Source organism: Benincasa hispida, chromosome 7 (genome assembly GCF_009727055.1).
Source record: "Benincasa hispida cultivar B227 chromosome 7, ASM972705v1, whole genome shotgun sequence".
NCBI classification, from domain to species: Eukaryota; Viridiplantae; Streptophyta; class Magnoliopsida; order Cucurbitales; family Cucurbitaceae; genus Benincasa; species Benincasa hispida.
In genome coordinates, this window is record NC_052355.1 from 23,391,326 (window position 1) to 23,412,117 (window position 20,792).

Below are 20,792 nucleotides of genomic sequence, written 5' to 3' on the forward strand. Positions count from 1 at the left end.
CTTCAACTATCGTTTAGTGAATCCTATTCACTTGACAACAAATCGTGAGTCTTTTCGAGAATAGCAACTCTCACAACTCTACTAAATTTAGAAAAACATTTTTCCTTTTATCCCTCGGTTACCATAAAACCACCAATAACCTCCCACTCAATTAGTTATTAGAAAAATATATATAATTATCCAATAATTAATATTATTATAAATATATATGATAACCAACTTATCATATTATATTTATAGCCTATAGTTTTAATATTTCATCTCATGAAACATATAAACCATAGTTCTTTTTCTAATTCATGGTATTTAATGTAAATCTCATTTACATTAATCTTCCACTTGATGTATCTCATACATCATACCAATCATATCTTATATAATCGAATTTCCTCTTGTCAATTTGAACATTTCAAATCAACACAAAGAACTGATTCTCAACTTGAATCCATTGAGCTACCAAGGGGACCTTATGGACCTGTAGCTCGAAGCTCCAACGGTACGTGAATAACTGGCTAAACTCTTTAATCACAGGATCCACCAATCGTTAACTGTCATGCACTCCACTAAAGACCGACAGTTGCACTCTCCTTACTACAGATATATTATGTGTCCATATCAACCAATCAATAGTGTGATAACCCTTCACAGATCGCTCGTAAGTACAGCTAGGCCAATAACCGTTATGCCCCTATAGTTACATCTAACTCCTTAAGTACCACTGATTCCTCTAATGAACATAAGTCATAGTCCTACTATGTCTGCATTCTCTCTTCCAAAGAGAAGTTGTGGCCACTATGTTCAAGACCCGGAATCAGCCCTTAAGAGAGCAATCTATCTACTTACCTCTGCTTTAGGGAATGAGTGAATTCCATCTTATGTAACTGAGTTTCCAGCTCCCAAATCAGACAAATCCCCAAAAAGATAGGTATGTTGAGTTGGCAATCTGGCCACTCTTACCCATACTAATCAAAGGACTACCCTCAAAGGCAGGAGCTCCCAAAACACTCAGGAATGAGATCATGTCGCCTATGGTCGTTTAGGTGAGATGTAAGTCTCAAGTATCAACTGTAAGAGTTAAATAATATGCAGCGGAAGTATCAAGGATCCATAAACTTCAAATTCACTAATTTTGGCAGAAACTAAAGCATATTTTTCTTAAAAGAGGGCTTTTAGATCATACCTTTGAAGAACTTTCCAAGAACTTGATTGTACAGCAGCAGTCTTCACCAAATATCACTGTGAACCACTTTAGGATCTTCCCCACTATCCTCTTGGAGCTTTAGACAGAGTTTTGAACTCAAGAACAGCTTGAATCAATGAAGAACAGTGAATAACTCACAGCAGCTCACTTTGAAGAACACTTTCTTCTCTCTAAAATTTTCTCTCAAAATTTCTATATTAGCTTCCCTTCAAAACACTTCAAACTTCTTTATTTATTGCATATGAATATGTAAAGAAGTGAATTGCATGGCATTCAGCTCATGCTTGGAGTATTAATGAAGAGAAGGAAATGAACTTTATGTGAACATGAAGAAGATGATAATGAAAAAACAACATTTTCCATTTTGAAGGCATGCAAAAAAAAATTTCCAATTTTCTTTTAAAAATCAAAATTTGATTTTAAAATCATTTTTATTTATAAAAACTGAAAAATGAATTTCTAAAATTAATTTAAAATATTAGTTAATTTAATATCAAATATTAAATTAATTTTTGCACAATAATCATCTTCATATATTTAAATTATATTTAAATATATATTCTCCTGTTTCGTTTAATTTGAACGTTTCAAATTAATTTCTCAAGCTACTCTAAAGCTTAACCAAATATATATTCTCCTGTTTCGTTTAATTTGAACGTTTCAAATTAATTTCTCAAGCTACTCTAAAGCTTAACCATTTACAAGCTAGTAGGGGGACCTCGTGGACCTACAGATCATGGGCTCCAACAATTCAAGATTAATCAGCTAAACACATTAGTTCGATCTAAACCCTATTTGTTAACTAATGAGACACTCCACTATAGCCCATAGTTGAACTCCCCTCACTATAGATATATTATGTCCACTTAATAACCATAATCAGTAAGTCGATCCTTCACACATTGTTCGTAATCACAGCTAGGTCAAAAATATCGTTTTACCCCTGTGAATACATCTTGTTCCTTAAGTTTCTACTGACCCTCTAAAGAACAATATTGATTCATAGTCTCTATGAATCAAATCATTTCTCTATCATGAGAAGGCGGGGCCCCGATTGTTCAAGACCTGGAATCAGTACTTAAGAGAATAACCTATTTACTAACCCTAAATAGGGTAGGAGTGAATTCCATCTTGCAAGGCTATGTCCCTAGCTATTCATTCTGTCTTATCCCCAAAATGGTAAGCTTATTGAGCAGTGTTGTTGGACTACTCTCATCGTTTACAGATCAAAGGATAATCGCGAATAAACAGAAGTTCATAGCTAGCTCAGGATTAAGATCGAGTTAACATAGGTTATATGATAAATGAAATAGTCAATTTTAACAATAAACGGTCGTTATAAAGAAAAGTGACTATTTTCGTGGTCCAGTCTATATGCAAACTCATTGCATAGGATGCCCCCACTCACATGTCTCAACATGAACAATTTGTAGATCACATCGTTTGTAGCACCTTACAACTTCTTGTAACAACTACAGAGTGTGATGCATCCAATAGTATTACCAGGATGAGATACCCAATTTCATCCATATACATATTAGATCATTTAGGCTATACTTTCAACTTGATCCTGTTTATGTCACTACATAAAGTTACAGTAACCAGATAGCCAATGATGCGTTTATTAGATTTTCATAATAAGATGCAAAATCAACAAGTCATTATTATTGATAAATAGAATTTTTAACACGAACTGCGAGTTCTAGGACATTTCCAACATCAACGACGTTATATACAGAGACTAGTCACCTCGTGGTTCGGTCTTATACAAACTCTTTGTATAGGACACCCTCGCTCGCATGTCTCCACATGAATGGTCAGGATCTATCATCTGTAGTAGTTCACAATACTTGCAAACCTCTACAATGCGGGTCGGATACGTAATGTCACAAGGATCAGGTATCCCTTCTTAATCCTTATACTACAGACCTTTTTAGGTTATCACTTAAGGCATGATCCACTTGTATATCTCATATACATGCTTAAGTTTACATACAATAATCATGGGCCTTTATTTATTGGATATGTGTAAATGCCAAATAAAATAACTCTTATTTTATTAATAACAATGTGTACAGATAACAAACTACAAGACTCCGAGAATCCCAACATCTCTCTTTAATGTCATGTTATGTAATTTAATGATCGTGAGTATGCGTTAGTACTTAATGCCTTGGTCAACCAAGTCACATAGAGATAAGAATGTGCCTTAGAACATATGAGTAGCTCAGTATTGAATGACTAGATGTGAAGGTACTAGAACTAAGTCCTAGACATGAGTCTAACGATAAGATCTAGTCTACGTGCACGTAAGACAACTAAGACTAGGAGAAAAGTGATGGACAAAGGTGACATACCTTATCCTAAGAAAATACGAGGTAAGGTGATGGACAAAGGAGACATACCTTAACCTGATATAGCATGAGAAAGACTAGGTAAAATGATGGACAAAGGTGATATACCTTAACCTAGGTTAATATGGGGTAAGGTGATGGACAAAGGTGACATACCTTAATCTGCGTTAGTATGAAGAAAGCTAGATGAAAGGTAGTGGACAAAGGCGACACACCTCAACCTAGAGTAGCTTGGAGAGTTGAACAAAAGGGTTCCTTCTCCCAGCTAAGCAGTTAAGTAAGGTAGAGAGTTGGACAAGAGGGTTCACTCTCAAGAAAGAGGCCAAGTATTGAGAGTTGAGCAAGAGGGCCATTCTCAAAGTAAGAAATAGTCCGGCTATGTACAGATGTGATTTATTAGGTTAATAATTACATAAATGATGGTTGCTTAAGTTTATATTTTTAGTTAAAGCTTTCATTTTTACTATCAGTTTTATGTATGATGCTTATGTTTTAAAAGTTAGTCACTCACTGGGCTTCTAGCTCATGTTTCAAATGTTTTTCCCCCAGGTAGCGCTTAATTCCCAGAGGACGTCTCTGTTTCTGCTCTGTCACTCAAAGATACAAGTTGTAGAAATTGATGACTCTGTAGTTGTTAGTACACATGTGTCGGTCATATGGGGACTAGTGTTGTATGTTGGGCTCACTAAGTTGTAATATACATAAGTGTGTGTATGAACAATGTTTAAAACCCTGTAATGTAAATGTGTTAAGTTTCGAGTAATCTGTTCAGTATGTTGAGATTGTATGTATTCAGAAGGTTAAGTTAGGCAGTAAGTGTCAGCGCTAGGCTGGTAACAACTATCATCACATCTCCTTCCAGGTTAAGAGGGTAATCTGGGACGGGGTGTGACACGGAATACATTTCATATCCTCAACTTCTTGAGATGTCTTAGGACATTGTTCCTTAGACAGATGAATTCCATGTTTGGAAGGCAGGAAACACCTCTTAGAATTTTGCATTTTATATCTAGACGATATCTTGTTTATATAAGAAGCCTAGGATAAGGCTAGCGTTCTATTCTTGTGATTTCAAAAAATTTGGATTTCAAGAACATATTGTGGTTATCTCAAATCTTTTATTTGGAATTATGTTGCTAACTATCTCTTAATGTTAGCTAGAAATCCTACATCATTCCCAATAAGTAGGATATCATCAACGTATAATATTAAGAATGCTACAGTTTTGTTGACAATCTTCTTGTAAATACAAGGTATGTCAACGTTTTGTTCAAAGCCATAAAATTTGATCGCAGTGCCAAATCTCATATTCCAAGATTTAGATGCTTGTTTCAATCTTATAAAATCCACAAGGGGAATTTTATATCCCTAAACAACTCTTGGATGTCCATTGTTGGTAATGTGACCAAAGTCCCACATTGGTTAGATAAGGGAGGATCATGAGTATATAAGTGAGGATGACTAACTTTATTGGTAGAGGCCTTTTGGGGTGAAACAAAAAACAAAGCCATGAGGGTTTATGTCCAAACTAGACAATATCACATTATTGTGGAGATAGTTTGAGTGTCGTTGTCCCTATCAAGTGGTATCAGAGCCATGCCCTTGACTTAACCATGCTCGGTAGAATCCTTGAGTGCTGAACAAAGATGTATAGTGGAGCCTTGGAAGTAGTCATGGTGTGATCCGTGGTTGAACTCTATTGGATAGGTAGTATGCTCGAGTGAAAAGGAGTTAGCCAAGATATGAGTTAGACGGATGGATGACTATTTGATGGGAGGCTCAGTGGTCCTTTGTTCGAGGGGAGGATTGTTGGTAATGCGACCAAAGTCCCACATTGGTTAGATAAGGGGAGGATCATGAGTATATAAGTGAGGATGACTATCTTCATTGGTATGAGGCCTTTTTGGGTAAAACCAAAAATAAAGTCATGAGGGTTTATGCCCAAAATGGACAATATCATACTATTATGGAGATAGTTTGAGTGTAGTTGTCCCTATCTGTTCTAACTTGGGTTTTATGATTTTTCTCTAGTTTCATGAACTTGTGAGCTTTTAAACCGAAGATTGATGTATTTGCTTGATTCAGTTCTGTTCTTATAAGATTATGATTATATTATTATACGCTTGTGATTTTATGATTAATGCTTTTGATTAACATTTGATACATGACATATAATCTTATGTCGATCACTAAGAATTGATAGGTTAGATTAGCTTGCAAATCGTATTGTTCTAACCAATCTAGAATTCAATCTAATGAATATTTAATCATGATTTTTTTTGTTGAGTATTCCACCTAAGGTTTCCCTAGATCTTAATGTAACTTAGACAAATTTAGTTTTTCATGCTTTTCATCAATTCAATTTGGACTAGTTAGTTGACTAGGACGAACTAATTAGCTTTTTCAATTAGTTTGGTTAGGTGTGAGCAAACACTCAATTCAAGTAATGAGAAATCAATGAATGAGTACATTGAATAGAGAAACACGTAATAACCCAAGCTAGGCTTTCTTCATATTTTGTCTCAACTTTACTTGCTTTAATTTTATGCACTTTAATTTTTCTTGCAATCAATCAACTTCAACCCCTCCCCTCACGATTACTTCGAACTGTAAACTGTTTGATAGAGAAATTCAAAGGTTCTCTATGTTCGACCAGTTGCTACCACTACTACATATTTAGTGAAAACGATTTAAATTATTTGGTCCGAATTTAGGCGAAGAAATCCACCCAACCAAGAATGTAGATTCTAGATTTAAACATTCTCAATGTCACAAGATTCTATAGAATCTTTACATGATTGAATGAAGTAAATAGTCAAATCGACACTCTAGGACAGTTTTATTATCTGAAGTTCAATCCTTATTTTTCTTACTTTAATTTGATTTTAAAAATTCAATCAATCATTTAGTTTCCATTCCTTAAATAAAATTGACATGATTCTAAAATAGCTAGACAAAAATCTATAACGTTTGATTCCTAAGGATGATGCTCGATCCTTCAAAACCATTTTACTATACTATATCTTGACATGTGTGTTTCCTCTATATCCATTACACAAAAAAATATATGTATAAATTTTAAAAACAGAGAAAACTAAAAAGCAAAATCATTATCAAACTGGGTCTTAGGATTTCAATGAAATTTAATCCAAAACTTAACAATCATCATTGAAACTTTGCACTTTCAAATTTATAATAATTCAATCCTTGAATATTAACAATATAACAACTTAATTAGTCCCTATATTTTCAATTTGATAATAACTTAGTCTTTTTTTTATAACGGTGGGGGAATAATCGAACCTCTAACTTTGAGTTTGATAGCATAAATATTATGTCAGTTGAGCTATGCTCATTTTAGCATAATAAACAACTTAATCCCTATACTTTCACCACTTTTAACAATTAAATCTATATACTTTCAAAATTTGTAACAATAGTCCATATCATGAAAAATACAATCAAATTTATTAATCAATTTTAGTTATGTAATGACTCAATTTTTATGGTTTATAAACAAACTTGACTCCTATTTAGTATATTAATCAATATGTGTAAAAAAAATTTATTGAATCTTACTAGTATTTTTTAACGATATGAACTAAATCGTTGCAATTTGTAATGTATAAAGACTTGATTTATACTTTATTAAAGTTTAGGTACTAAGTTATTGCAAATCTAGAAGTACAAAAGACTAAAAATTGTTACAAATTTAGAAATATAAGAACTAAGTCAATGCAAACTAAAGTTCAGGAACTAAATTGTTACTCTAATAAAAGTTCATGTATCAAAAGTGATTTTCAATATACTTATAATATATTTTTTTTCTCTTGAATTAATTAATATTGATATCAACTCTCGTGTATTTCAAAAATGGTACTCATGTTACCTAAGATATTAAAATTTGATTTGTCTAAATATGAATTACGATCGTGTGTATACATATAATAGGCCAAACAAATTTGTCTTAAGAAGTTAACGGATAGTTTTTTTAGTTCAACAACATACAAGTGAGAGACTTATATATATATACATAGGCCAAACAGATCTGTTTTAAGGAATTAATGGGTAGATTTTTTAGTTTAACAATATACGAGTGGACTCTGTCCTCTTAATTGAGACTACATATTTGATGTCAGTTGACGAATGTACTCGTGTTGGTGGTTACTTGTTGAGTATTATTTTATAGGGATTCTTGCAGATTTGGTAAAATAAATTTTAAGAGTTAGGTCCATAACCAAAACTTATTACTTTTGCAAAAATCACAAAAAACAAATCCAACCCACGTGATACAATTGATACCCTTGATACACTTAACACACTACTAATATACACTTAATACACTACTGATATACACTTGATACCCTTGGTACACTTGATACACTTGAACTACTAGTATACATCTGATGCACTTGATACATTGTTGATATACACTTGATATACTTGATATACTATTGATTTACGGTTTAAAATGACTAGTTATTTTAAGTGTCTTAAATTGAAGGGCATTTATGTAAATATAGATTTATGGCAATTTTGTAATTAAATAGATTTTTTTAATTAGGAACACTTTATGTTGGAAAGAGGAGGGGTTGCAGCAAAGAGAAGAGAGAGAGGGAGAGAGAGGAGAGAATCGTCCATTGCCTTGCCCTAACGCACCACACGTACGACGACGTTTTCCCCTACCAATTCTGTCTCGTTGTCGATCACCTTCACCACCTCCTCACCATCGCCGCCTTCGCCCACAATCGTCTCGTTAACCTCCCTTATCTGAGCTTGCAAAGGGAGTTTAACGGAACAAAAATGGAAATCGGTGAGCAGAAATACAGCAAAGCAAGTAGTGGTAATTGGTCGGATGGCTTGGAGATAGAACGTGAAAGTAAGAGAGAAAGAGATGAAACGTGAGAGAGAGAAGGCTGAAAAGGAATCTGTTGTGAAGATGAAAAGTTGTCATATCTATAAAATAGAAAAAAAGTTTGACACGTTTTACCTATCATATTCTCAAATTGCCACTCTTTAATTTCTCTATTTTATATTCATTATTAGATGAATCACGAAATTGCAAGTCCATCAAAGATGGCTCTCTTTTCTTTAAAATATACTAATAATAATAACGAAAATGCCTTCTTTTTTTTTTTTTTTTTTTTTTTTTTTTTTTTTTTTTTTTTTTTGTCCTTTTGATTACCAATTTTTGTAATAAAAATTACATTAGTTTATAAATATAATAGCTAGTCAAGCACGCTAGCTGGAAAGGGTTTTGCTTATATTTTTCTAAGCAATGGTTCAGAGGACAGCTTTACCGTTAATCATATCCTTATTAAAGAAAGATCCAACATTTCATGCAGCCATAAAAGGAAAAGTAATTATTCTATTTATCTTATTCTTCTCCTTTTAATGACTTTTTTAATGGGTATAAATTATTAATTAAATTTTTAATTTCTTCTTCAACACAACTTCTATTTTAAATCACAAAATATTTTTGTGGTTTCTCTTCCATATAATTATTATTGGAGGGAGGTCAATAAATCTCTTTATACCATATTCACTATGATTAAGTTATACTCACTTTAATATAATTCTCAGTCTATAGAATATATCGATAATAAAAGTCTATCAGCGATACAGTTTGTCACATATAGATTGTGCTATATCTATAATTTTTTAAAATGTTGATATAAAGTTGATTATTAACTCTAAAAGCGCTGTCCATTATAATTATCCTAAAAATTTGATAGCTATTACCTATACCAACAAAATGCACTTTCTTCTTTTGTGGCTCAATTATAGAAACTTCAAAGTTAGGCATGCATAATTTAGACCAATTTTATGTTTAGTGTAAATTCCTTTTCGAGAGCCATCCGATGTCAAATCCAAATTTTAAATCTTAGACCCAAAATCTTTACTCTTCATTTTTTTTCTTGAATCCAAAGTTAAACATGCTTGGCTTGAAACAATTTCATGTTGGGTACACTTTATTTTCAAGTTCATCAGACATTAAGACATTAAATTCGAATTTTGAATCTTGGACCATAACGTTTACTTTTCACTTGTTCTTAAATAAATAAATCGATGTGATGACAATTTTAGCCACGAAAAAATTGGATGGACTAGCTTATAAATCCACAAAAGAACAAAATAGGCCAAATTATGACAAGATGTAGAATTTTAAAGTGGATAATAACGTGCAAGCTGGTGCTAAAAATCAATATAGCATAGAAAAAAATGAATTTGAGTCTCATTGTCAAATGGAAATTTATTTTTGCAACGAAATGTTGAATGACTTTTGAGAAAGAGAGAAAGAAAGTCATCAATCTCCACCTCAAATATCCATTATAAATAGAAGGTACATTGTTTCATCAAATTTGAGTTTGTGTGCTATACTATGCCACAAATAGCACTTTGTTATAATCAAACCGAGTGATTGTGCTTTATAGCTTACATGTATGTCATGCAGAGTTAGAAGTTAGGGTGGTAATGTTGAAAGATGTAATAGGTGATGAACCAAATGCAAAGTGTCTTGGAGAATTTACTGTCTCGAAAGCAAGAACGACGCAACTTTGATTGCTAATTAATTGAAAGAAGTTGATTGCTTTCCAATGTCTACCCAACACCAAATTTTCGATATATACTCATCGAAGAACAGATTAGAATCAAACAAAAAATAGTTCAGAAACGACAACAGAAGATTAAGAAGATGAAATTAAATTTCGTGTATTCTATGTTTTCAAAATGAAAATGACTAAGGCTATATGAAGAAGAAAAAACGTTTTAGATCTGAAATTTAATTATTTGGATTCACTGAATCATAATACATTTTTATAAGTTGATTTTGAAAACGGTAATAAAACAGTAAAACTTTTTGATAAAAAAAATAAAGAGAAAAATAGTAAACAGTTATTTTTTTTTTTACCCAAACCCGTTCATTTGTCAGCAGGCACATGAATGTGGAAAGTCCACTTGCCAACCTCTATATGTATACCCCCATCTTGCAATACAAAATCTTCCAACATGGGACAAACTCCTACATTTCCTCTCAAAATATCTTTTGCCACAATAAGAGTGTGTGATCTTGATTATAGGCCCTTAACATTTTATGTAGAAATGTGGTCAATTATACATAAACTAACCTATTGATCTGATGAGATTATGAAAATCTAAGGAGATTATCATTAAAAAAGGACATGAAAACAACCCTTTTTTTTTTTATGAAAAAGAAATGTTTTTAAATCCACGAGAGAAACAAAGAAAAATTGACAACAATTGAGCTACGATACAAAGTAAGAAGCAAACAAATTATCTTCCTTTTGAATTGCAAATATGACTAAATGAGTGAAGGATTTGGGTTGGAAGAGTGATTGAAATTTAAGATATATAGTGGGAATCATGAATGAGTGAGTTAGTGTGACAAAATTTCATGATAATATAATGGATATCCATTAATATTAATATTATTATTAGTAGCAGTCTTTTCATTTACTGGTCATCTTCCACTTCTTTTCTTGTTCAATCATGGTCTTCAAGACTTGAAATTTTGAATCCATGTCGGCCATTCATATGCCTTTCTTCACTCAAATATTACTCTCCCTAAAGATCCCACTTCGGGAGCATTCTTTACTCCCAAAATTAGGTTAAATTTTATATATTATGAATTTGATGCAAAAAGGAATTAAGTAGGGTATATTTTCTAATGTTCTAATCTAACTTTGTTTAATTTAATGTTTACCTATCAAACATTAAAGTGTTTGAAACCACAACGCATCATATAATTCTTAAATAATACAATCAATGGGGCACATAAATATTAAAATTAAAAGACTAAATACTTGTGTGTTTAGTGATAAAACAATGTTATTCATTAAAAAAATAAAGTTATAGTTCATGTTTTCGGTATTTTCAAATAGGGTAAATATCAATTTACACCCTTGATTCCTGAACTTTGAGGGTTGTATCAATTTAAACCCTAAACTAATCATTGTATCACTCTAAACCTTGAATTTTAATAATTGTATCAATTTAAACCCTAAATATCAATTTAAATATTGAACTTTCATACTAAAACCTTGGAGTTTCATAAATATATCAATTTAAATCCTCCATTATGTTTTATTTTGATATACTTATGAAAGTTTAGGGTTTAAATTGATATACTTGTGAAAGTTCACGGTTTAAATTGATACTATTTCAAAGTTCAGGGTTTAAATTGATGCAATGATTAGTTTAAGATTTAAATTGATACGATCTCAAAAGTTTAAGAGTATAAATTAATATTTGACCTTCAAATATGTATTTAATAGCGGATTTAGAGATTGAATATCAATTTAAAAAGCTGGGTATTAATGCATTTGGTATTATATTACTAAATAGTAAAAATAGTTGTTTAGTCATTACAACTAAATATTTGGTTGAATCTCAACTATAATTATTAATAATTTACAAACATGTTTTATGTTTTTTTGTATAATTATTATTTTATAATATTTATTATAAATGTAATATATATTATAATATATTTAGTGTAGATATCCATAACCTACATATATTATCAAATATCATAAACCTCTCATTGAATTTCATGTTGTAACATTCACCCTCACTGAATTATATGTTGTGAACATACACCATTTTTCATGTCCTATAAATAGTGGTGTATGGTGCCTTTGTTGAAGGAAATCGGATATGAGGATTTCCATGAGCAGTGGAATGATCGTTCCAAATTCCACTCGTATATGAACATTAACAATTAAAATCAAGAAACGGAAACAAACAAGCTATGCAACATACGAACTTACAAAATGCTTTTCTATAAGATCAAGGGACAAAACTCACATACCTTTGAAGACTCATCTCCAACACCCTTGATCACAAACGCTCGAACAGACTCCAAGAATACAACACACGAACGCTCGAACATTTTGACTACAACACGGCACAATCATAGCAGCCACGAACACAGCGATCTCAACGAACGACCTCCAAAAACCTCGACTATGTCGAGTTGAGTACGACACCACCACAATGGCTACCTTGGTATTCTCGATGTGAGAATCCAGAAGTGTGGGCTCTGTATGGACTTGGTTAGAGGACGAGACTAAAGGAAAAACAATCGTGTAAATGATTGAGCAAGTGAGAGATGGCAAATGTCTATTGTATATACGATGTCCAATTGTTTAATAGAAGCTATGCGATCGTTTAGCTAATCGGCCAACTGAATGACTATCATATAGAAACACTCCACGATCGTCTAGTCTCTCTTCAGCTATTGTTTAGTAAATCTCATTTACTTGACAGCCACCGTGAGAACTTTCCGAGAATAGATACTCTCAAAAAAACATCAACTACTAAATTTAGGAAAACATTTTTTCTTTTATTTCACGGTTACCATGAAACTACCAATAATCTTCCACTCAATTGATTATTAGAGAAAAAGAGATAATTATCCAATAATTAATATAATTATAAATATATATGATAATCAACTTAACATACTATATTTATAACCTATAGTTTTAATATTTCATCTCATGAAACATATAAACCACAGCTCTTTTTCTATTCCATGGACCTTAATGTAAATCTCATTTACATTAATCCTCCACTTGATGTATCTCATACATCATATCGATCATATCATAGATAATTGAATTACCTCCTGTCAGTTTGAACATTTCAAATCAACACCAAGAACTGATCCTCGACTTGAATCTATTGAGCTACTAAGGGGACCTTATGGACCTATAGCTCGAAGCTCCAAAGGTACGTGAATAACTGACTAAACTCTTTAGTCACAGGATCTACCAACCGTTAACTGCCAGGCACTCCACTAAAGACCGACAACTGCACTCTCCTTACTACAGATATATTATGTGTCCATATCAACCAATCAATAGTGCGATAACCCTTCACAGATCGCTTGTAAGTACAGTTTGGCCAATAACCGTTATGCCCCTGTAGTTACATCTAACTTCTTAAGTAGAACTTATCCCTCTAATGAACATAAGTCATAGTCCTACTATGACGGAGCCTTCTCTTCCAAAGAGAAGTTGTGGTCACTATGTTCAAGCCCCGGAATCAGCCCTTAAAGGGAGCAATCTATCTACTTACCCCTGTTTCGGGGAAGGAGTGAATTTCATCTTATGTAACTGAGTTCCCAGCTCCCAAATCAGACAAGTCCCCAAAAAGGTAGGCATGTTGAGTTGGCAATCTAGTCACTTTCACCCATACTAATCAGATTGTGAGATGCAGGTTACTCATCTAACCCATAAGACTAGATCTTAAATAGGTTACTCAGTACATAAAGAAGAATTTTGTATTATGGCAATTTATAAAGCAGATCATAACGACTATTTTAATCATGTTAAAATCTTGATGATGTAAAGGTTACCAATAGTATTCTTATATGAAGATGATAAAGCATAAAGTACCGGCATCGCTATTCAACAAATTTCTTCAAAAGACGATTTGGGAGACTTATTGATGAAGATGTTTCCTACAATAACATTTGAGAAGTTAATACACAACATTTGTAAGTGGCAACAAGAGTATCAAGTGATGTTTTCATGAGGGGAGTAAATGTCTACATTCTTTTTCCCTTGACTATGGTTTTGTCCCACTAGGTATTCCTAACAAGGTTTTTTTTAATGAGTAAATCATTGAAGTATATAAAATAATTTACTCTTTTCCCTTCATTAGGATGTTTTTCGCATTGGGTTTTTTTTTAGTAAAGTTTTAACGAGACATTTATTTTATATAATATGGATACCTAGGGAAGGTATTATAAATGTAATATATATATATATATATATATATAATATTTAGCATAGATATCCATAATCTACATATGTAATCAAATAACATAAACCTCTCATTGAATTTCATGTTGTAACATGCAACCTCCATTGAATTCTATGTTGTAACATACATCATTTCATGTCCTATAAATAGTAGTTTATGGTACTTTTGTAAGATATACCTCAATTGAGTATAATACACATGTTCTCTACTTTCTTCTCTCAGTTTCTCTTTATGTTTTTATGGTTGTTCTTCTCTCCTCTCTATTTTATCACAATATTATATTATTTATAATCCATCATATTATACTTATCCTCATCTTAACACGAATAAAGACAAGTTGTTTAAACTCTAAAATAGTATATTTATTTTTCAGTGTAATTCTACAATTTGAAATTTTAGTTCTCAAATCTTGAAATACTTAAAAAAATAAAATTTTCAGTATATTGTTGTCAGAATTTCTTGGTTTGAATTAGGGGGATTTTAAAATTAGAAAAAGAATGAAACTAAATACACAAAATAGCAAAATTTTAATCTTCTTTGATAGAAGTTGATAAAGACTAATAGAAGTCGATCTATGTTTATCGGGGATAGAAACTTATAGACATCTCTCACTGATAGGTTGATAAAAGTCTATCAATGTCTATCAGTGTTTTTTTTTTTTTTTATTCTGTAAATAATTTAACATTTTTTCTATCATTACAAATTTCCCTTTGAATTGCAAATTTTTAGAAGACTTTTCTAACAAAACAAATATGTCAAATAGATAATGATTATTTGTTTCTATTTTCTTTCTTTCTTTCGTGTTTTTTTTAAAAAAAAAAAAATAGATATTGATTCAATTGTCTAAAGACAAAAAAAACAAACCCCTCCAAATAGATGTAACTTTCCAAGTTTTATACCATAAAACAAGAACAATGTTTTGTTCTTTTTAAGGTATTTTCTTTATTGTTTTCATTTCTTATTTTGTTCTTTTGATTTTTGAATTAAAATATATATATATATATATATATTTAGCTAGATTATTGCTTTAAAGACAAAACTACTAAAAATATTTTCAAATATAAAAAAATGTCATTGTTTATCTATGATAAATACTGATAGACATTTATCGTCTATCCCTGTCTATTGACAGTGACATTTTGTTATGTTTGTAAATAAGTTAGCACATTTTTCTATATTTGAAAACAACCTCATTTATTTTTCTATGTTTGGAAATTAAAAATAAAATAAAATTTATAATAATTTTATATATATATAAACAGGAAAAAAAAAGTCTGTAAAATGATAATGAAGGGGGAAGACAAATATTTCTAACTTTTATATCTACATTAAAAGTAAGTTTTAAAAAGAATGAAAGAAAACACAATCACACGAAACAAAACCTGGCATTTAGAGATCACGCCCACTTTTCTTTTTTTTTTTTTTTTTTTTTTTTTTTTTTTTTGCTCCTTTCTAGAAAATCCATGGTGCTAGTCTCAAAAAGCTTGGAAATGAAGTGTAGTGCTCTCGTCGTACAACAAATAATACAACGTTATAATGCAAAGATAAGATTAGATCTGTCTCCAAAGTAGCCCAAAATCACTCAAATCCTTTCAGCAAATCCAAGAGATTTGAGATTTCTGCTCAAACTTGTACTATACAATAGTTATCCATTTAAAATGGCAACATTATAAACACAATGAAGAATCTCAAATGACTTTACATCCCAATCATGCTTTCTAATCTTCCTTTTTCTACCAAAGCCTGATGATCTTTGTAGCTCCAAAATGTTTTAGCCTATGCTTCTATCTATTATCTAAATCTATCCTCCCCCACCCCACCACCACCCCCCCCAGGATTATGTTTCTCAAGATAACAAACACAGTTCTAACATAGTAGAGCTAGGAGAATTCAACTTTAACGAATTTGAGATAGAATTTGTAATCCCAAGCAGGAATTTGATCCAAATTCCCACAATACAATAGATGCTTCTTTCTGTAAAAATATAAGCAACTTGTTGCATTCATGTACATGATAAACTTAATAGAACCCCATAATGGAAGCCACACAATATCATCGGAAAAATTTTGTTAGGTTTGGGAGCTGAAATTTATGCCAAGAAAATAAAGATCATCAAGAAAATTATTAAAATGGCAAATATTTTTATAAGAAGCCATCTATTCGATGATATCTGGTTAAGATGCCTTAAAAGAGCACTCCGAGCACCATCTACATTTGCCAATGATTCATCCATGTTGTCATCAATCCTGATGATGAACCAATAACCAAACTTAATTCAGAGGATGGAAGTTTCAGTTAGCCTTCACAAGCACAATTAAAGAATAGCATTAAGAACGAGAACTAATTGATTATGTGAACAAGGTAAAGGGTGTCCAGTACAAAGGATCGAAATCCAAGCAACCAGAGATGTTTCTATATTTTTTTTCCCCTTAACAAGAGACAGCTAAGCAAGGACAAAATACCTGATAGCAAGTTCTCCTTGATGTGCTACCATTGTGGCAAGATGTGTGAAAATACCACTGAGTTCTGATATGGTAGACTCCACATTATGGAGCGCAACTGCACGACTTTGTGAATAATTTTCCTGCCTAGGAACCACCTGCTGTAACATTGATATCTCCATTTGCTGTGATGGGGTGTTCATGTTCTCCACAGCTAACCTTCGTCTGACTTAACAAGGCACAATATAGATAGTTATGGACAAGCAGAATACTCTACTGCAGCACTGCACCTACCGTACTATTTCGATTATAAAAATTAACTAAGCAACCAGATCCAGTCTTCAAAAAGGCAACGAACCATCAGGATTAACAAATTTCAAAAAGTTAAAATGAGGTTAATGAAAATGGCATCAACAACATGCAACAATAACCATTCGGAGATCATGTCTATGATTGGCATGTAGGTTAAGATGGCAAGCATATCTGGATACAATAACATGATGAAATCCTCGCCTGCAGTACATTGGTGAAGAAGGCAATCATGCAACTTTCTTAAAAGTCATCAGGATGCATCATGTATATATAAAAAGAACACCAACTACATGGACATAAGACTGTGAAATACCAATTTCAACAGTGTATGAGTAAAAGCAAACGGATAAAAGATCCGACTCAGCTTAAACCATGAGCATGTTAAGCACTATTTCTCTCTCTCAGAACTACATGACTTTCCATCTCTTCAAGAACAACAAGAACGTGGGGCATGGTTAGTAGCATGAAACAAACCTCAATTGACCCCCAACTTGAGCTCCATTTGATGACAACCTGTTAAGAAGACTACGCGTAAGCAACTAAGTTATCAGAAAATAAAAATTATCCTGTTTCTAGGATTAGAAGCAATATTTGCATGTCACTTCAATGGATACTCACAAGGATGATTGGGCATTTCCAGATGTATTACTTGACCAAGGTGGAGGTTGAGTTACAGTTTTGGCTTGACTTTGAAAAGGAAGTTCTCTTGTTGCATTTGCAGAAAATATTTGTCTCCGGCTCTCATTGGCCTTGATGTTCTGTTATGAAAAACATGTAATTTAGAAGAATAAGCTTTAAATATATAGGAAGCCAAAGCTGAGTAAGCATGGGATATGTTATATCGATATGTTTAGGATAGACCTCTGTTCTTGTAGTTAGCACATCTTGAAGCTGTTTTGTAGCTCCCATCAGTCTGCTCTTCAGGTCATCACAGACAGCTGTTGAATGAATCACTCTATCCTCTGAATAATTCCCCTCTGTTGTCTCCATGTTTTGGATGGTTTGCAAGTCTGTGATAGCTACGTTCAAGGATGTAATATCGTTTTTAATCAAAGCAGTCATTTCCTGTATTTCCCTGATTGGGTCATCAAACATTGATGATCTTTTCGCCACTGCAAAGTTCAGAAGGATAAAATATGGCCCTCATTAGTCGTGAGTGCTTCCTGGTAAGTAACCACTTATTATTTCAAGCAGTACTCTACAACTTAATGAGAGAAAAAAGAAAGAGGCACAAAATATGTGAAAATCAGTGTAATTGTGGAGTGTAATTTCCATTTTTCTTTTTTTAGTAGAACAACTATGGGATGGGGATCCAATGTTCGACCTCTAGGAAAGAAGGTCATGTCAATTCCATTGAACTAAGCTCACTTTGGCGTGTAATTTCATTTTCTTCGATAAATAAACGAAGTATTACATTAATAAGTTATCAGATCGTATTCCCATTAGAAAATCAACATACAGAACATTTGCTGATTCAGAACTTTGTGCTCCTGATTTGTAAATCAAGTAACGCTTTTAATACATTAGGACGTGTACATCCTTTGCAATGTATAGATAACTATAATTGATTAACTTCATGTATCTAAGCGTCTCACGAAACTGGCTTTCGCTTGCAGTATCTTGCTCAGAAAACAAAAATCAAATTGCAAACAATAATTTGATCAATACAAAGTAATCGAGTTTAAATGTTCATAATAGACAGCAGTATGCAGATTACCAAATTTACCAAAAATATTCCGCCACTAAAGGAAGATCATCAAATATGGAAACAAAGTCTCAAAACCCGATTGCTAAATTACAACATCCATACTTGAACCAATTAATACACGCAGCAAAAGGGGGTAAAATGGAATCATAGCTTTGAGAAGGGTAACGAAAAATGCATACACTGAGCAAGTCTCACGATCTTCTGAGAGGTTTCTTGGATTCCCAATCCGATGCGGGAGGCCTTTTTGCTGAATTCTGATCGTGCGAAGGCCGGTGATCCGGAGGGCGTAGACGCCGATGGTTCATTTTGAGCTGGATTGACGGCTGCTGTGGCTCCGCCGAACTTCTTTAACGTCTCCGACAGTGACCGAAATTCCGACGTCCGATCACGATATACGGAAGCCATTTGCCGATGGCGGTGGTAGTGGAAAATCAAGGCATTGGATTGAAATTGATTATCGTTCGTTGGTTAGACGTAGCTGTCGCAAGCAACACATCTGACATCACACACCATGATCGGTGTTGCTTTGGACCTCCGCTGGCCAACGGCGACAATGGGTGAATGTACTGGGCTTGGTCCGATCCGTCAATCTGCTATTCTTTGCTTGGGCTCTTAAGTGTGTGGCCCATATTTTATACGAGATAGATAATTATTTAAGAAAATGAAAATAAAATATTTTAAATAATTCGAATAATTTCCTAAGTCAAGTGATTAAGAATATTATTTTTTTAGTACAAATGGGTGGGAGGATTTGAACCATGGACTTCTTAATTTTTAGCACATATAGATGTCAATTAAGTTGAGCTCTTGTTGATAAATGATTAAGAATATTAAAAATAATAATAAATTTTATATTTTTTTAAAGAATTACATTGAGAGAAAACAATCACAAAAACCACTTAGAATATGGAGTTTGAAAGGAGAAAATGGTTTCTCTTCTAAAGTCTTTTCTCGCAAGAAAGTGCACTAGAAAATTGTGATGATGGATGGAGTGTAAATTACTCGTCAAGACCATGAAATCTTATTTTAGAATCTCTAACACAAAAGCTATCTCATCAATATTGATTTGATTGTCATATTATTCAAAAGGCCGACCACTTCCCAACCATCATACTCCACAAAGACTATTAGCATGTTAATCAATGGAAAATATCAATCCTTTGTAAATAGTTATCGCTTCGAGAAACTTGATCTCACCATATTTATGAATGAACTTTAATCCGGTAAAAGGGAAATGCCTAAGATGGTCTTAGAGCACCCGACAAAAATCAGTGACCCAAATTAGACATTTAGAGAGGAAGGAACTATCTAGAACGGGTCAAAAGACCATGAAAACCATTTGATGTAATATATCCATGGTTAGAATCACCTGATTGATAAAAAACAACATAATCTAGTTGTCTAACAGTACAAGCACATATGATCTCGTAATTGACATCCAACCTTGATATAGAATCTTGTTTCTAGTCTCCCAAATTTGCCAAACAATCATTACCGCTTGTCCAAGAAGATGACTAGTTGTATCCTCACTTCTTAAAAAAAAAAAAAAAAACTTAAAAATTGATAATGATTCCTTTTTTAGCCATATTAGTCTTATCATAATATATATATATATATATATGAGTGTTCGGGCAAATCATGAAAAAAATTTCAACAACAGATTTTCAGACTTTTAAGAGGGCTCACAAAAGCTTTCCATAAATACTTAGAAGTAATATCATTAGAAGAAGAAACATCATTTATACAAGCATTCCAATGAAATCATAACATATAATATCCTATAATTATTTCATTATTATATATAGTCCATATAAAATTAATTAAAACTAAATATAACAATATTTCATATTTGTTATATTTAGTTTCAAAATATTTCATATTTGTTATATTAAACTAAAACCTCCACCTTGATACAGAATCTTGTTTCTAGTCTCCCAAAATTTTTAAAGCTTCTTTTAGTAATTATTTGGTTTTTTTGTTTTTAT

The 20,792-nt window shown here is 32.4% G+C and overlaps 1 protein-coding gene across 1 annotated transcript; it reads right to left on the reverse strand.

The window, feature by feature from the left end:
• Positions 1-16,235: 16,235 nt before the first annotated feature.
• On the reverse strand, positions 16,236-19,379 carry LOC120080839 (syntaxin-31). The gene is made up of 6 exons (XM_039035491.1): positions 18,987-19,379; positions 17,961-18,211; positions 17,718-17,857; positions 17,574-17,612; positions 16,809-17,012; positions 16,236-16,592 (listed from the first exon to the last, which is right to left on the reverse strand). The coding sequence occupies exons 1-6, from the start codon at positions 19,210-19,212 to the stop codon at positions 16,436-16,438; spliced, it is 1,017 nt and encodes a 338-aa protein (XP_038891419.1). The 5' UTR covers positions 19,213-19,379; the 3' UTR covers positions 16,236-16,435.
• Between the last annotated feature and the right edge of the window lie 1,413 nt (positions 19,380-20,792).